General features: G+C 47.3%; 2 protein-coding genes across 2 annotated transcripts in view; both read left to right on the forward strand.

Moving 5' to 3' along the window:
• The first annotated feature begins 6,562 nt into the window (after positions 1-6,562).
• RLN3 (relaxin 3) lies at positions 6,563-11,454 on the forward strand. Its single transcript, XM_080988404.1, has 2 exons — positions 6,563-6,791; positions 10,130-11,454. Exons 1-2 carry the CDS (start codon positions 6,632-6,634, stop codon positions 10,384-10,386), a joined length of 417 nt encoding a protein of 138 aa, XP_080844530.1. The 5' UTR covers positions 6,563-6,631; the 3' UTR covers positions 10,387-11,454.
• Positions 11,455-15,231: 3,777 nt separating this feature from the next.
• IL27RA (interleukin 27 receptor subunit alpha) overlaps positions 15,232-16,690 on the forward strand; it is a 33,335-nt gene continuing 31,876 nt past the window's right edge. Inside the window, exon 1 of the mRNA XM_080988545.1 lies at positions 15,232-15,647. The gene's annotated coding sequence lies outside the window, so the exon portion shown is untranslated. The remainder of the gene's footprint in view (positions 15,648-16,690) is intronic.

A 16,690-nucleotide genomic window follows, 5' to 3' on the forward strand; every position in this document is an offset into this window, starting at 1 on the left:
ATGCCTCCTGCAGATCCAAAACCATCAACTGAGCTGGATGCAATGGATGGGACGGCACAGGCTGGACCACAGTAAGCCATTATATGAGTGATGGGTTGAATCAGGAACAAGGGTTGAGAAACAGATACCCATAAGAATCCCATTGAGTGTAATTTGCATTCTTTCTCCCTCATTGTATCATCTCTGGTGTTTTCAGAGTATCACAAGAGCTTTTTTCTGTTTCAATAGAGTTTATTTCTATCTGAGGGCCACCTTCCTTTCTGAGCAGTCTTTGGGGGGCCACTTACCAGTTGTGGGCAGAGCCAGCAGGAAAAGAGTGTGGAACGTGTAATTTTTACCTTTGTACAGCCGGTGTACAAAGGTTGCAGGTTCGATCCCCATATGGGACAGCTGCATATTCCTGCATTGCAGGGGGTTGGACTAGATGACCCTCAAGGTCCCTTCCAACGCTACAGTTCTATGTTTCTATGAAGCACACCCCTCTCTAACCTCCATCCGGGTAAACAAGAGGCAATATCAGATTTCAAGGACCTATTCCAGCCAGACAAATGCTCAATCAGGGTGTTAAACAGGGCTAGTGAGAGAGGTGGTTATGGAGGGCACTTCAATCTCTGACATCTCTGACAGGTGGTTGAGAAAGTCTCTTGCTTGACATCCTGGAGAGCAACTATCAGCGTAGACCAACGTTGGGGAGCTGGTGGCCTTCTAGATGTTGTTGGACTTTAGCTCCAGCCAGCATGGCCAATGAATCAGGGCAATGGAAGTTGTAGTGTGGAAGGCTGGTGTAGACAATACTGGACCACTGGTCTGACTCAGTATATGGCGCCTACTACATCCCCATGTTCGATCTCAAAGTACTCTGGATGACACAAAGAACTGGCTGGCTGCACTTTGATCATCATTTTTTCAACTCTATTCCAAGGAGAGCAGGATGATGAGCATTAGCTACCCCAGGGCTTGCCAATGTGTTGTCCTACAAGTGTTGTTGGTCTCCAGCTCCCATCACTCCTGCTAATAGGCCATGCTGGTTGGGGATAATGGGAGTTAGAGTCCATCAACATTTGGAGGGTTACCACATTGACTACCTCCTGAGTTACTCCAGCTTCATCAAAAGTTGGGCCCGGGGATAACAGCTGGCTACCCCACTGAGCATCACTGCTGAACAAGGCCTCATCCAGCCCCACTCTTGTCTCCACACACGGAATGAATGGCTAGAGGAGAACATAAGGGCAAGAGAAGAGTCACTCTAGATCATTAACCCCATTATCAACCGTGACCAGCCTGATGTTTCTGGGAAGCACATGAGGAAGTGAAAACAATAGCCCACTCACACTATTGCTCCTCAACAACTGGCATTCAGAGACCGTTCTGAACCACACTGCTAAGAGGCTGTCACTTTTGTGAAGCAAGGTTGGCTAACTTGTGACTCTCCAGAGAAGTTGTGGGACTGCAAGGTCCACCAGCCCCAGCCAGCATGGTATGGTTGGGGCTGGTAGAGTTTTTATTCCAGGTCAGTGGTTAGCTGTCCCTGTACTGAAGAACCAGAGATTCTAGGTGGAAATTCTATCTAGAACAGGGGTTGTCAACCTGGTCCCTACTGTCCATTAGTGGGTGTTTAGGTGGGCGGTAGGGCACAAGCTGAATCCTCCTTCCATTGAGCTCTGGTGGGCGGTAAGGAAATTTTACCATCAAGAAAGATACATTAGTGGGCAGTAGGAATAAAAAGGTTGACTACCCCTGATCTAAACCCATATTGAACTGAACTTTCTACTCATCTGCTTCTCTAAGGAGGTGCTGTAGTGGCAATGGGAGAGTCAAATGAAGCTGCTGGAATGTCAGAGAGCTATTATTCTGTCAACATCCCTAGTAGTTAAGACACTACTTTTTTTGTTTTGTTTTGTTCCATTTTTCCTTTGCTGTCAAAAATTGCCTTTACATGTGCAGAAATTTACGTTACTAAGCAGAAAGAGATTAATCTTTAAGCTGTTGTTTTCAAAGTAATAAGAACAGACTTAAACTGTTATCTTCTATCATTGACTTGCTTCGAATTACGCACCGTTGAGAAAAAAATTAATTAGAAGCACCAACGTGAAAGAGATATAATAAAAGCCCTTCAAAAAGCAATCATCATAATTTGTACAGCTTTTAATGGTTCATAATATCTTTGCAACAGACACTACTTGTTGTAGCAGTAGCTTAATGTTTTTTATTACAAAATGATGAAGCCAACCCAAATAAATATATCATTTCATTTTAAAATTGCTTTGTGTGTGTGTGTGTGTGTGAGAGAGAGAGAGAAAGTTTATATCTAAAAATAGGGCGGAATTCAATTTTATCTTCATTTTGATTCATACTTCTTGAATCTCTGTGTAAAATGAAACAGAGCTATCCTTTGAAATTTGCACTTTTCCAAATGTTGTGATGCAATTCTCCAACCAATGTATACAAAAATGCACGTATTAGGGGAAAATATGCATAAAATACTTATATTTATGAAATTTACAGACAAGAATTAGCGGAAGCATTAAAAAGCTTATGAATTTTAATGAGAATTAAAAAATAAATAAATCAAAGATTGCGGTGAAAATGTGCCTGGCGTGCTCTGGTCCATGGAGTCACGAAGAGTCGGTCATGACTAAACGACTAAACAACAACAAATTTTACTGAAAAAATGAGAAGCTGAGAGAAACTGATATTGACAGATACATCCATCCCTGCTTGTATCCAACTATGGGGCTACTGTGAGCAATATTAATGTTGGATACAACCCTCTGTTTCAAAATTCTGGATGTTCTGCTCTTCCATATCCTAGGTATGCTGGATCCTTATTACTGAATTATACTGTTTTACTGGTTTCTGTCTTGTAACACTTGTTGTTTTTTCTACTGTCTTACTGGGCATGGTACAACAAAGTTGCTACCATGCATAAAACAAGGTACAATTGCACAATGGGACTTCCCCCCTCTTCTCTGCACCCCCTAAATCTGCTCTGGAGGGTTAGGGAAACCCCAAAGGAGGTTTAGGGGGATGTGGTTTGTGGGTGAAGTGGGGGAAAGTCCCAACGGGCAAACAGACCTCATTTAGCTCTATGTTGAATTCCACCCATTGCTTTTTATGCTGTACTTTTTGTATGCTGCTTACAGATTTTAAAATATTAAGCAGATGAGAAATCTTTTTTTCGGGCAGGAGATATAGAAGTATAATCAGCTGTAAAGGTAAAGGGACCCCTGACCATTAGGTCCAGTCGTGGCCGACTCTGGGGTTGCGGCGCTCATCTCGCTTTATTGGCCAAGGGAGCTGGCGTACACAGGTCATGTGGCCAGCATGACTAAGCCGCTTCTGGTGAACCAGAGCAGCACACGGAAATGCCGTTTACCTTCCCGCCGGAGTGGTACCTATTTATCTGCTTGCAGTTTGACGTGCTTTCGAACTGCTAGCTGGCAGGAGCAGGGACCGAGAAACGGGAGCTCACACCGTTGCGGGGATTCGAACCGCCGACCTTCTAATCAGCAAGCCCTAGGCTCTATGGTTTAACCCACAGTGCCACCCACGTCCCTATAATCAGCTGTACCAACAGGCTAAAAAATAGCTTCTATCCGTGGGCTGTTAGGCTGTTGAACAGAAAATAACATAGCGAAATTGACTTGCGAGGTGGTGTGTTGTTCGATAAGAGATTGAGTGGGGGGGGAGGCTCGTTTAATTTCATTGTACACAGGTCGTACAAAGACAATAAATGTATTATTATTATTATTATTATTATTATTAATTATCCCACAGTCTTTAAATTTTAACTGCTTTTAAATGTTTTCAGAGTGGTTCTATTTAGCCTCATTTTAACTATTTGAAGTTGGCTACACTGAACCAGCGGCGGAGCAAGCTGATTGGGCGCCTGGGGCGGCACGCATGCCCTGCACCCAGGGGTGGGGACAGCCACCTGTGGGGGCGGGGCCAGCCGTCCACTGGGCGGGGCCAGCCGGGCAGGGTGCTCCGCAGGTCCTCTGAGGAGTCTGCTTGCTCCTCCCACTCTGCCACCCTACAGCTGGGGTGGAGGTGGTGGGCGGACTGTTTGGGGCAGCACAGAGCCTGTGAGCGCCCAAGCCGCCGCTGCAGGCCCCACGGTGAGTGCCACCCGGCATTTTGTCACACCCCCCCCAGTGGTGACACCCAGGGTGGACTGCACCCACCACTGCCAGGAGATCCCCCAAACTACTTGCTCCTTCAACAAGAGTGTGACCCCCCACCCCCAGCTAGAGCAAGCAGTACTATCGCTCAGCTGGATGGAAGAACCCCCCATTCACAGCATCTCAGTCTTGTCTGGATTTATTTTTAGTTTATTATCCCTCATCCAGCCCATTATTATGACCAAGTACTGATTCAGCATATCCACTGCACCACCTAGAGAAGATGGAAAGGAGAACTAGCGCTGGGTGCTGTCAGCATGCCGATGACAATGCCCTCAAAAACTCTATTCAGTACAGTGGTACTTTGGGTTACAGACGCTTCAGGTTACAGACGCTTCAGGTTACAGACTTCGCTAACCCAGAAATAGTACCTCGGGTTAAGAACTTTGCTTCAGGATGAGAAATTGTGCTCCAGTGGCCCGGCGGCAGCAGGAGGCCCCATAAGCTAAAGTGGTGCCTCAGGTTAAGAACGGACCTCCAGAACGAATTAAGTTCTTAACCCGAGGTACCACTGTATAGACATTCAACCCCTTGTTTCACAGACTAAAAGGTAAAGGTAAACGGACCCCTGACCATTAGGTCCAGTCATGACCGACTCTGGGGTTGCAGCGCTCATCTCGCTTTATTGGCCGAGGGAGCCGGCAGACAGCTTCCGGGTCATGTGGCCAGCATGACTAAGCCGCTTCTGGCGAACCAGAGCAGCGCACGGAAATGCTGTTTACCTTCCCGCCAGAGCGGTACCTATTTATCTACTTGCACTTTGACGTACTTTCGATCTGCTAGGTTGGCAGGAGCAGGGACCGAGCAACGGGAGCTCACCGTGTCGTGGGGATTCGAACCACCGACCTTCTGATCAGCAAGTCCTAGGCCTTGTGGTTTAACCCACAGTGCCACCCGCATCCCTTGTTTCACAGACTACATTGGACCAAAACCCAGTGAACTATATCCCCAACATGCTTATTAGGCTCACTTAAGGGTGATTTACAATTTTGTACCGTAATAAAATTTAGTCAGTCTGCATGAGCCTTGTCAAGACTTGGCTAATGCCTTGCCAAAAGTTAGCAATGTAAGAGCATAAGAACAATTCTGCTGGATTGGGCCCCAAAGGCTCATCTGGCCCATCACCCCCTTCTCATAGTGGCCATCCAGGTGCTGATGGGAATCCTGCGAACACGAAGGAAGCAGAACAGCACCCTCCCCTTTTGCAGCCTTCAGAAGCTACTTTCCCACAGGGAAAGCAGAATACAGCCAACATGGCTAGGAGCCGTGGTGGACTATGTGGACAAACAACATCTCAAAGCCCATGCTGTGGCCAAATTCTGATTTATTTACAAATACATGTAACTTATTTTTGTTTCATTATCATTGCCTCTTGTCCCCTGAACCGGACGTTCTACTATTTCTGTATGGTTTCGACAAAGTTTCTTTGTGTTGTTACGATTTATTTGCTTTTTTAAACAATTTATCTGACCTATTGTACCCGTAGGAAGATCGTGATTACTTCTTTCCCCCAACTTCTCTTGTTTGGCCTCCCCAGCTATTTGTTCCCTGCAAATTCTCCTTGTTTTATATTTTATCTGTAAAGGTAAAGGGACCCCTGGCCATTAGGTCCAGTCATGGCTGACTCTGGGGTTGCGACGCTCATCTCGCTTTATTGGCCGAGGGAGCCAGCGTACAGCTTATGGGTCATGTGGCCAGCATGACTAAGCCGCTTCTGGCGAACCAGAGCAGCGCACGGAAACGCCGTTTACCTTCCCGCCGGAGCAGTACCTATTTATCTACTTGCTCTTTGACATGCTTTCGAACTGCTAGGTTGGCAGGAGCAGGGACCGAGCAACGGGAGGTCACCCCGTCGCAGGGATTCGAACCGCCGACCTTCTGATCAGCAAGTCCTAGGCTCTGTGGTTTAACTCACAGCGCCGCCCGCATCCCATTTTATCTGTATCCATGTTTAAAAATCAACAAAAGTTAAAACAGTAAATGGGGGTGAAATACTCATACAGTGTGAATAAGTACTCTCTGTCCTGAATCTTTTAACCTTCAACTTCAATGGGATGGCCCTGAGTTGAAGCGTTATGAAAGGGGGGGTGGGACACCTTCTCCACTTCCTCTGCACCAAGCGGTACCTCCGTCAATGTGCAGCTCCAAAAGGCCAGGTAAACACTGAACACAATTCCGCACTTGCCATGCTGATAACAAAGCAAAGGTTATCTCTGACTACGGTAGCTAGCGTTATCAATAGCAGTCATCCCGCCCCCAAAAAACCCTGCCCAGTGTCCAAGAAAGGTCTACATCCCTCCCTGATGATAATTGGGTAGATAACCTTGAAGGACATCCTCAGTCACTCATGATGGTATAAAGAGGAGCAAGGCACATTGAGAGCAGGCAAGAAGGCAGATAGGAATTGCGCAACGCCCGGCATCTCTCGACCATCCTGCCCGAGTCCAGCCATGCCCAAGATCCTCCTGGCTCTGGTACTCGGGGTGCTGCTGTCTGAGTTGAGGCTGCCAAGTGAGGCCAGGACACCACCCTATGGTGTCAAACTGTGTGGCAGAGAGTTCATCCGCGCAGTCATCTTCACTTGTGGAGGATCTCGCTGGAGACGGGCAGGTGGGTGCTTGGAGAGCTGGGGACTGTTGACCGGGGAGTGGGTGGGAGAGAGGAGGAATGAGGCTTCGTCTAGCCAGGACCAGTCCTAACATTGGGCAAGAGTGACACAGCTGGTTTTCAGAGGTCCAGCAAATTGTTAGTCATTTGATTTTACTACAGGGGTAACTCAGGTTACAGACGCTTCAGGTTACAGACTCCATTAACCCAGAAATAGTACCTCGGGTTAAGAACTTTGCTTCAGGATGAGAACAGAAATCGTGCTCCGGCGGTGCGGCTGCAGTAGGAGGCCCCATTAGCTAAAGTGGTACCTCATGTTAAGAACAGTTTCAGGTTAAGAACAGACCTCCAGAACAAATTAAGTTCTTAACCCAAGTTAACACTGTATTGTTATAGTTTTATAGTTTTTCAAAGGGACGTGGTGGCACTCTGGTCTAAACCACTGAGCCTCTTGGGTTTGCCGATCAGAAGGTTGCCAGCTCGAATCTCCATGATGGGGTGAGTTCCCATTCCTCTGTTCCAGCTTCTGCCAACCTAGCAGTTTGAAAGCACACCAGTGCAAGTAGATAAATAGGTACCGCTGCGACAGGAAGGTAAACGGCATTTCTGTGCGCTCTGGTTTCCGTCACGGTGTCCCGTTGCACCAGAAGCAGTTTAGTCATGCTGCCACATGACCTGGAAAGCTGTCTGTGGACAAACACTGGCTCCTTTGGCCTGAAGGCGAGATGAGCTCCACAACCCCATAGTCGCCTTTGACTGGACTTAACCATTCAGGGGTCCTTTACCTTTTTTTGCCTTTTACTGCCAGAGAGTGAGGCAAGGGACTCGGGTGACAAAATAACTTGGCTACTATGCAGTTTGCCTGGATGCACCATTTGTTTATTTATTTTATTGCATTTATATCCTGCTTTTTCCTCTAAGGAGCTCAGTGCGGCATACACAGTTCTCCACATTTAATCCCCACAACACTGTGAGGTAGGTTAGGCTGAGAGGCAACGACTGGTCCAAAGTAACCCCAATTAGCATCATGGCCAAGTGCAGATCCCTCGTCTCCCAGGTCCTAGTCAAATGCTCTAACCACTACACCACACTAGCCAAAGGCAGGTCCTGGTTGGAGACCCTTGCCTCAAGGCTGTGGATGGAGGTGAGCTGTGCACTGCCCTAGCACAGATGCTACTGATGAGATTCTCGTAAACTAGACTCCAGCTTTGCATGGAATTTGCCCTCCTAATTATTCTCAGAAATGATCTTCTGTGAATTATGACATTGAATACGTGCGTGCATGAATGTCCAATACGTATTTGACATTTGGCACCAGTATTTGATATCCAACGGTTTTTCAGTAGCAGTAGTACATGTTTTATATGCCCTATAAGATATCGAGCGACAGAATAATTTGGCCACAATAAGGAAATTTTGTCCATGGCATGATTATTTTCCACTTAGTCATTTTGACACTTTGGCACCCTATTTGCAAAATTTAACAATTCCAAAATACAGATAAGCTTTCACTTTCACAAGATTGAATATACTGCCTTCGGCTGTATTTGAGGGTCGATTTCAAAAAATTCCACTGGAAAAACAGTTACCGTACTTTTCTGCCTTTAAGGCTAGGGTTGTTTTTTACTAAAAAATAATGTTTAAAAAGGGGGGTTGCCTTATACATGGGAAATCTCCCCCCATTTTCTTAATTTTCAGTCCCCCAATATAGAGGGTGTCTTATACACAGGGGCGTCTTATACATGGAAAAATACAGTATGTCCCTGTGGAGATGGCAGTATGGAGTCAGTGGCTCATGTGCTTCTGGCTTGCACTCTTTATGAAGATGTGAGAAGTGAGGTTTTTACCCCTCTATTATTGTCCATGCTGGGTTGCTCGCCGTGTCCTTTCTTTTAGCAGATCAAGATGATCAGGTGACAGCAAAAACTGCAAGGTGTTTAGTGGGGACACTTAGAATAAGATCTATTATTTGCTTATTGATGTAAACCCCCAAAATGTATTTTCTATAGCTAAGTTTTTGCCTCTATCTTCAGTACATTTCATTTTATTTTATTGCTATGGCTAGTGGCTGATGCAAATAAATATTCTTCTGATTCTGATTCTGTTTTATAGGATGGCTGACCTGTAGTAGCATAGTTTTTACTAACTTCATTCATTCATTCAGCCACTCAGAAAGCATCCTCTTGAACATTTAAAAAAAGAACAATCAAATTTAAATCATTACTGCCAATTCATTTATTTGCTTGTCATATTTATAGGCATTTTTTTTAAAAAGATGAATGTCCCCCAGGCTCCTTTGTTGCTGGTGGCTTATTCTGAAATTTGAACTCTAGCTGAAAATTGACAGTTACATTGCAAAGTTTGAAAATTTGCTAGAACTGGAATTTGCTGAATGTTTTGCTTCGGTTCTGCTGTCCCCAATCCATCCCTTTCTTTCATATAATATAATATATTGGATTGTTAACAGGGGCCATTGCTGGGTCCATAAACGACTGTGGGATTTGTACCCACAGGAGGGAGCGATGTCTCCCAACTGGGATGACTTTAAAAGAAGCTTAGACAAATTCTGGAGGTTGGTGGGACATGGGTGGCGCTGTGGTCTAAACCATTGAGTCTCTTGAACTTGCTGTTTGGAAGGTTGTTGGTTCGAATCTCCGCAACGGAGTGAGCTCCTGTTGCTCTGTCCCAGCTCCTTCCAGCCTAGCAGTTCAAAAGCACGCCAGTGCAAGTAGATAAATAGGTACTGCCAGTGCTTTGTTTCCCTAAAAAAATGTTTGGGATACTCTCATTTTGACTCAAGAAAATCACCATTTTTCTAGTTCAAATTGGGGGAAATAAATACAGTAAATGGACAAAAGTACAAAGATTCACAAAATGTTTAGGGGTATGCGTACCCCCAGAAAAAAGCACTGGGTACTGCTGTGGCGAGAAGATAAATGGTGTTTCTGTGCTCTCTGCTTTCCGTCATGGTCCTCCGTGCGCCAGTAACGGTTTAGTCATGCTGGCCACATGACCCAGAAAGCTGTCTGTGGACAAACGCCAGCTCCCTCAGCCTGAAGTGAGATGAGTGTCGTACCCCACAGTCGCCTTTGGCTGGACTTAACTGTCCAGGGGTCCTTTACCTTTCTTTACCTCTTACGTTCTTATGACTCAAGGTGCGGGTCCATGCCATGACACAAATTTGCATAATATTTGCTTACAGATGCAAATTTAGGCTGACTTTCAGAAAATATCCCTGGTAGGGATGGCATGATTTTGAACCCTGATCTCTCTTTCTGTTTGCTGAGCCACATGCACTGTGCCTGCTCCTCCCAATTTTCCATATTGGCTTCTCGTTGCAGGAAATGTCGGTGCCCTCCCCGGAGGAGATTCTGCAGAAGCCTATGCTGCAACTTCCTCATCCAATGAATGGGTGCCGATCCACGCCCCGCCGAAAGATCCGTCTGACTATTATGGGAGCTGGCATGGCCAGCAGAGCCACAGTCCCTCGGAAGAAACCTGGGGCTTTGACCGTGGAGCCCGAGATGTTTTGGCAGGACTGAGCAATGCTTGCTGCAAGTGGGGTTGTAGCAAGAGTGAAATCAGCTCCCTGTGCTAAAGGGCGGCATGTGAGGTTGAGTGTGCGTGTGGGTGTTTGACAAAAAGGGACTTCAAATTTTCAAATATTTGTAAACTTGAAGCTCAGGCCATCAGACACAAAAATGTGCACACAGCTGACCATAAATATCTCTATTAAAGCTCCACCCCTTTCACCAAGCTAGGAAAATGTGCCCAAGAATTATAATTCCCAGCATCCTATGAGACAAAGTCTAAATCACTAAGCCTCTTGGGCTTGCCAATCAGAAGGTCGGCGGTTCAAATCCCCATGACGGGGTGAGCTCCCGTTCCTCTGTCCCAGCTTCTGCCAACCAAGCAGTTCGAAAGCACACCAGTGCAAGTAGATAAATAGGTAACGCTGTGGTGGGAAGGTAAACGGCGTTTCTGTGCACATCACCATGTTCCGTTGCGCCAGAAGCTGTTTAGTCATCCTGGCCACAGGACCCGGAAAACTGTCTGTGGACTAACACCAGCTCCCTCAGCCTGAAAGTGAGATGAGCGCCGCAACCCCATAGTCGCCTTTGACTGGACTTAACCGTCCAGGGGTCCTTTACCTTTACCTACCCCACACTGGCATACTGCCAGACAGCTCTCCTAAGTGGCTGCCTACACAATTTGAGTGGGATTTAATGATTCTGGCAAGTCCCAATTAATTGACAAATTCCTACTCTACCATTGCTTCCCTTATGCTGCTCCCCTCCTACAGCTGCTGTTGATAAACCTGAAGTTTGTTTTCCTACAGCCATTACTGCAATAGGAAACCAAATGTACCTGCAGTCACAGTAGAACAAGGAACCCTCCCAAGTGGTGCAGAGAAACGCTCACGAGGAATGTGTCATGCCCTGGTCCCTTGATGGGTGTGTGTGTGTGTGTGTCCTTGTCCGTCGCACGTTTTATCTTACGAATGTGCAGCTGAGTTTTGCTTTGAGTGGGATGGCATTGCAAGCAACAGTCTTTGCCCTGCTGCTGCTTCTCTGTTCATCAGTTCCTTCTTCCTGGAGAAAGACAGTGTTTGTTCTCTTTTAAGACTGCACATTATGTGAAAGCTGAAATAAAAAGCTGAAATGAAACAAAACAGAGAGATGAACTTTGTTGACATGGAGGGTAACAAGAAGGCCCTTCAAGGTGGATTTAATAATAATAATAATAATATCAATGTTGATGACATAAGCAGGCCTAAAATTAGAAATGCCACAGCATGTTTGCCTAAAGTATGTTTTAAACCAATTGGTGGGGGTTACTCCATGATGGTGCCATCAAAGCTAAATTTCAGAGAAGCCAATGGCCTCCACTAAGCAGAATGGGCAGGAGGACTCTCAAACACAGGAAAGCTAGCTTATCACCATATATATCACAGCCCAGAGTACCCTCCACATTAAATCCAGAGTCTAAAATGACCAAGCTGCTCCACTGTCCCCCCTACGAGAAGTGCCTGAAGAATTCTGAGCAGATTCTGAAGAGTTTTGATAAGACCAACGAAATCTCTCAAGGTGCTTCTTGCATCTGCACATACTTCCAAAGTTTCATTAAAGCCCTGGGTATGCAGGCAAAGTTGAAATTGGCATTCCTCGTTCAACTGGGCTAGGTAAAGAGGAATGACTCTTGTGGGTCTAACCAAATGAATGCTGTATGCCAGGAGTTTTCAACCTTTTTGAGTCCATGGGTCCCTTGACAAACTGCCTTCTTTCTGCGGCACCCCTGAGGGGCTCAGGAGCCCAGTTCTGTCACCCCTTGAATGCAGAGCTGGCAGCCTCTTGTCCTTTTTTGAACACCCTCCCTTGTGGAGGGTTCCCTCAGCCTCCTCTCCTCTCCCCTCTCCTTGGGAGTCCTCAGGGCAGCCGCTGCTGCCGTCCCTGGTCTCTGAGCTGCCCCCCGCACCCCAAAGAGAGATGCCTCCTCACGTCACCCCACAGGGGCCTGGGCAGAGGAGGCCCCCAGCCTTAATGGCCAAACGGAGAATGGCCAAAAGTAACCAGGCACTCACCTCCCAGGCAGACCTTGCACACAGCAAGCACAAGAAAGGCTAGCACAGTGCCTGCTTGCCCGCCCGGCCTCCCACTTGTCTGTCCATTTCGTTGGACAGGCAGCAAGGGCTGGTGGACTGGCTGGGTTCCCTCGCTCGCTTCTTGCTTACTCCAAGGCCACCTCAGCTCCTAGCAACCAGCACCTCCTGGCCAGCCCCAGAAGCACCATTCACCTGTGGAGCTTGTAGCCAGGGCTGCTGCAACAAACAGCTGTGCAAGCCTTTGGGAGGCAGAGAAACAAGAGGGCATCAGAGGAGGGAAGGAAGGAAAGAGGGACAGAGGTCAGGGTTGCCCACAGCAGTGCCCAAGATGTGATGGTGGAGATAGTTTCCAAAATTTGGCTCCAGAATCTCTGCACCATGCAGCAATCCCACCACACATGGAGTAGTGTTCCAATGTGACCACAGCCATGCCAGCATAAATTAGAGCAGAGGTCAGCAAACATTTTCAGCAGGGGGCCAGTCCACTGTCCCTCAGACCTTGTGGGGGGCCGGACTATATTGTCTGGGGGGGGGGGGGAAATGAACAAATTCCTATGCCCCACAAATAACCCAGAGGCGCATTTTAAATAAAAGGACACATTCTACTCATGTAAAAACGCGCTGATTCCCGGACCGTCCGCAGGCTGGATTTAGAAGGCGATTGGGCCAGATTCGGCCCCTGGGCCTTAGTTTGCCTACCCATGAATTAGAGTAATCTTTGCCAATTCTGGATAGGCGGAGTCAGAGCCGTAGCTTGGGGGTGAGACAGTGCCAGATTTACATATAAGCTAAACAAGTTATAGCTTAGGGCCCCACTCTCTTGCCCCCCCCCATATGAGTCTTTGTAAATTGTGTTTCTAAAGGAACTTTTGTTGTTGCCAAATGCCAATGTGTTTGCATTATTAAGTTTGTTATGAATAAAAAAATCATTTTAAGTTAGAGCTTAATAATTATTTCACTATTAAAATACTTTTTTAAAAAAAACATTTTTATTGAACAATTTTAACAAACAAATTATCAATCAATATAACCAATTACATTTCCCCCCTTTTTTATCCCCTCCCTCCCATCCCTCCCTCTCCCACCCTCCAGAGACTTCCCTCAGCTCCCCTCTCTGATTTGTTTGCACATATTATTCTCTGCACGTTAAAAAGTTATACATATCATTACCTTATATATCCTATGTTCTACTAATAAATTTGTGGATGTCTATTCAAAACCTGCAAAGGAATCCAAGTCCTTTTGTTGTCTTTTTCAATAGTTTGTAAAAAGTTCCCATTCTTCCTTAAAGTCACGGTTGTCCTTCTCTTGTAGATTATATGTTAACTTTGCCAATTCCGCACAACTCATCAGTCTTTCTTGCCATTGTTCTTTCCTTGGGACTTCCTCATCCTTCCATCCTTGTGCTAACAAGACTCTTGCCGCTGTTGTAGCATACATGAATAAATTCTTTGTTTTCCTTGGTAAGTCTTGTCCTAAAATAATATACTTCTTCTTAATTGTATTTCAGTTCAACAATTACTTTGAAAAAATACATATTTTGTTATGTGTTAATGGGTTTAGATACCTATTAGGTCCATAAATTACCATATAGCATATATTCAACACAAAAAACAGTGACAATTTGTTGTTGACAAAGGAGAGCTGGACATATAAAGGGCCCCATTACCTCCAGTAGCTTAGGGCATCATCAAACCTAAATCCGGCCCTGGGGTGGGGGCTGACTGAGGGTTTTGCTCCAGGTGAAGCCTCCAGAGCGGCATCACAGAGGCTCCCAGCCTCTCTGTGTGTGTACGCAAATGCGCATGGGGTGTGTGCCAAACTGGGTCTTTTGACTCGGGTGAAATAAAGCCTAGTTTCACCCCTGGGCGGATTGGAGTCCAATGCCATTTTCACACTGTTTTCAGTGTGGCTTCCTGTATTCTTACAGAAATTGTATTTAGTGGGGGTTTAGACAAGGGTGGCGGCTGTGGCTTAAACCACAGAGCCTAGTACTTGCTGATCAGAAGGTCGGCGGTTCGAATCCCCACGACGGGGTGAGCTCCCGTTGCTCGGTCCCTGCTCCTGCCAACCTAGCAGTTCGAAAGCACGTCAAAGTGCAAGTAGAGAAATAGGTACCGCTCCGGCGGGAAGGTAAACGGCATACCTCGGGTTACATACGCTTCAGGTTACAGACTCCGCTAACCCAGAAATAGTACCTCAGGTTAAGAACTTTGCTTCAGGATGAGAACAGAAATCGTGCTCCGGCGGTGCGGTGGCAGCACGAGGCCCCATTAGCTAAAGTGGTGCTTCATGTTAAGAACAGTTTCAGGTTAAGAACAGACCTCCGGAACGAATTAAGTACTTAACCCGAGGTACCACTGTACTTTGTTCCTCCATCCGGAGACCCAGATCATTCTCCAATGAGAAGAGTGTGGGGGTCGCCGACAGAGCAACCCCCACCCACTGCCCGCCAGGCTTTGAGGGGCGCACTCATGGCGAACTGCGACACTTTGCAAGACTCGCAGAAATAGCGCTGAGCTCGCAGGGCGCTTGAGCTGCTGCGTCCTTCTCAGTCCGGCTGCGCCGGGAGCGACGGTCGCCGCCCTCCGCCCACGCTACGCCTCTGCGCCTTTGCTAAGGCTCCCTAACGTTTTCCCACATTGCAGGGGGTTGGACTAGATGACCCTCGGTGTCCCTTCCAACTCTGCAATTCTGTGATTCCCCCCACAGCCCCGCACACGTGCTGGGAGGAATGGGCGCCCTGCCCACCCACCCCACCCACTCCCCAAGCAGGGGAAACGAGTGAGTTTGTCGTGTGAGTCACGATTTGGATGAGACACGATTTCCTCTTTAGGGAATCCCGGCGTGGCTCTTGCTTTTCTTCCACCCGCTTCCCCCTCCGCTCTCAAAAAGCCAGGAAGGCCAAGGAAGGGAGGCTTGTCGCCCCTTCCACCCAGGGAAGACGAGCCCCCATCGCCCCCCGACTGCGCTCCAAGAAGGAGCAGCCCCTCGCGGAACAGGCTTGGTGCGTCGCGGGGCGGAGCGTGATCGGGCAGCGGGAGGAGCGAGCGCCCCGACACTTAGTGCCCTCGAAAAGACAAAAAGCCCCGAGATCATTTCCTTCCTCCGCGAAGAGAAGAACCCGGCTCGGGGTCTCGTCGCGCCTGAGTCCCGCCGGGGTCCCCGAGGGGCGCCTTGGGGAGCGCGCGGCTTGGGGAGCCGCCGTCTGGCTGAGCTGGCGCTGGAGTTTCCTCCCGGCGCGCAAAGGATGCCGTGTAAGTAACGAGGCGAGCCGATGACTTTCTCCCCTCTGGGATCTCTGGGGGGATCGTGCTGGCACGGTGGGTCCTCCTCGGTCTTCTCTCTTGGCAGGTGGGACTTTGGCTCGCGCCCTGGGCAGAGGGGAAAGAGGATCCGGAGATGCGCATAAGATCCGGAGGCAGGGCATAAGAGCCGCTGCATCATCGACGAGGCTTGAGCTGGGCAGGCTGGCTGCTCGCTCGTTGTCTGGGGCCGGAGCCGGGAAGGGCTCCACCACGACATGGTCCCCGGCTCTCCTTTCATCCACTTCTCTCCCTTTCTCCAGTTTGACGTTGTGTACGCGCTATGCCTTTAAAGCGCATCTCGTCCCCTCCCGAAAAATTCTCTCCCCCCCCCCAATTTTTTTATTGATTTTCCAAATTTATGACAAACATATAAAAGAAAACATCAAAAAGAAACACAAACACGCAAACATAAATCCTAACTGTAATAATTCCATTTTTGTTAACATTGTTGGGTGACTTCCTCGAATCCCCCTGGCTGAATTTCCATATATATCATTGTAGCAGTTTTCCAAAACTAAAAATTACTTAATCAATTAACCTCTTTCTTTCTTTTCATTTTAACTTTAAACATATTGTTCTATAACATCGCATATTTAAATCCTAGGCCAATCTGATACTTGCAAGTAATTCTATTTAAGTTATCTTAACATATTTAGCTAAATAGTCTTTAAATTTCTTCCATTCCTCCTGGTATTCCTCCTCCTTTTGGTCACGGCCCTCCTGAAGAATTCTGGGCACTATAGTTTAAGGGTTGCTGGGAATCACAACCCTGCGAGGAGCAAACTACGGTGCCCAAACTTATTTGAGGGCAAGGATGCGCTTTGAGTGGTCTTTTTAAAAGTCTCAGTATAGCACTCAGACAGCCCTAGAAGCCTGCTTTCAAACCATGGGATCCAGCTCAGCTGGGAAAAGTGACAGTAAGGAAAGAAACCTGCTCCTGCTTCTTTTCAAGAACGCAGAACTACTGCACACTGTAGGCTGGCAACCAGTTT

The sequence above is a fragment of the Podarcis pityusensis genome (assembly GCF_964106645.2).
Source record: "Podarcis pityusensis genome assembly, chromosome: 17".
Lineage (NCBI taxonomy): Eukaryota > Metazoa > Chordata > Lepidosauria > Squamata > Lacertidae > Podarcis > Podarcis pityusensis.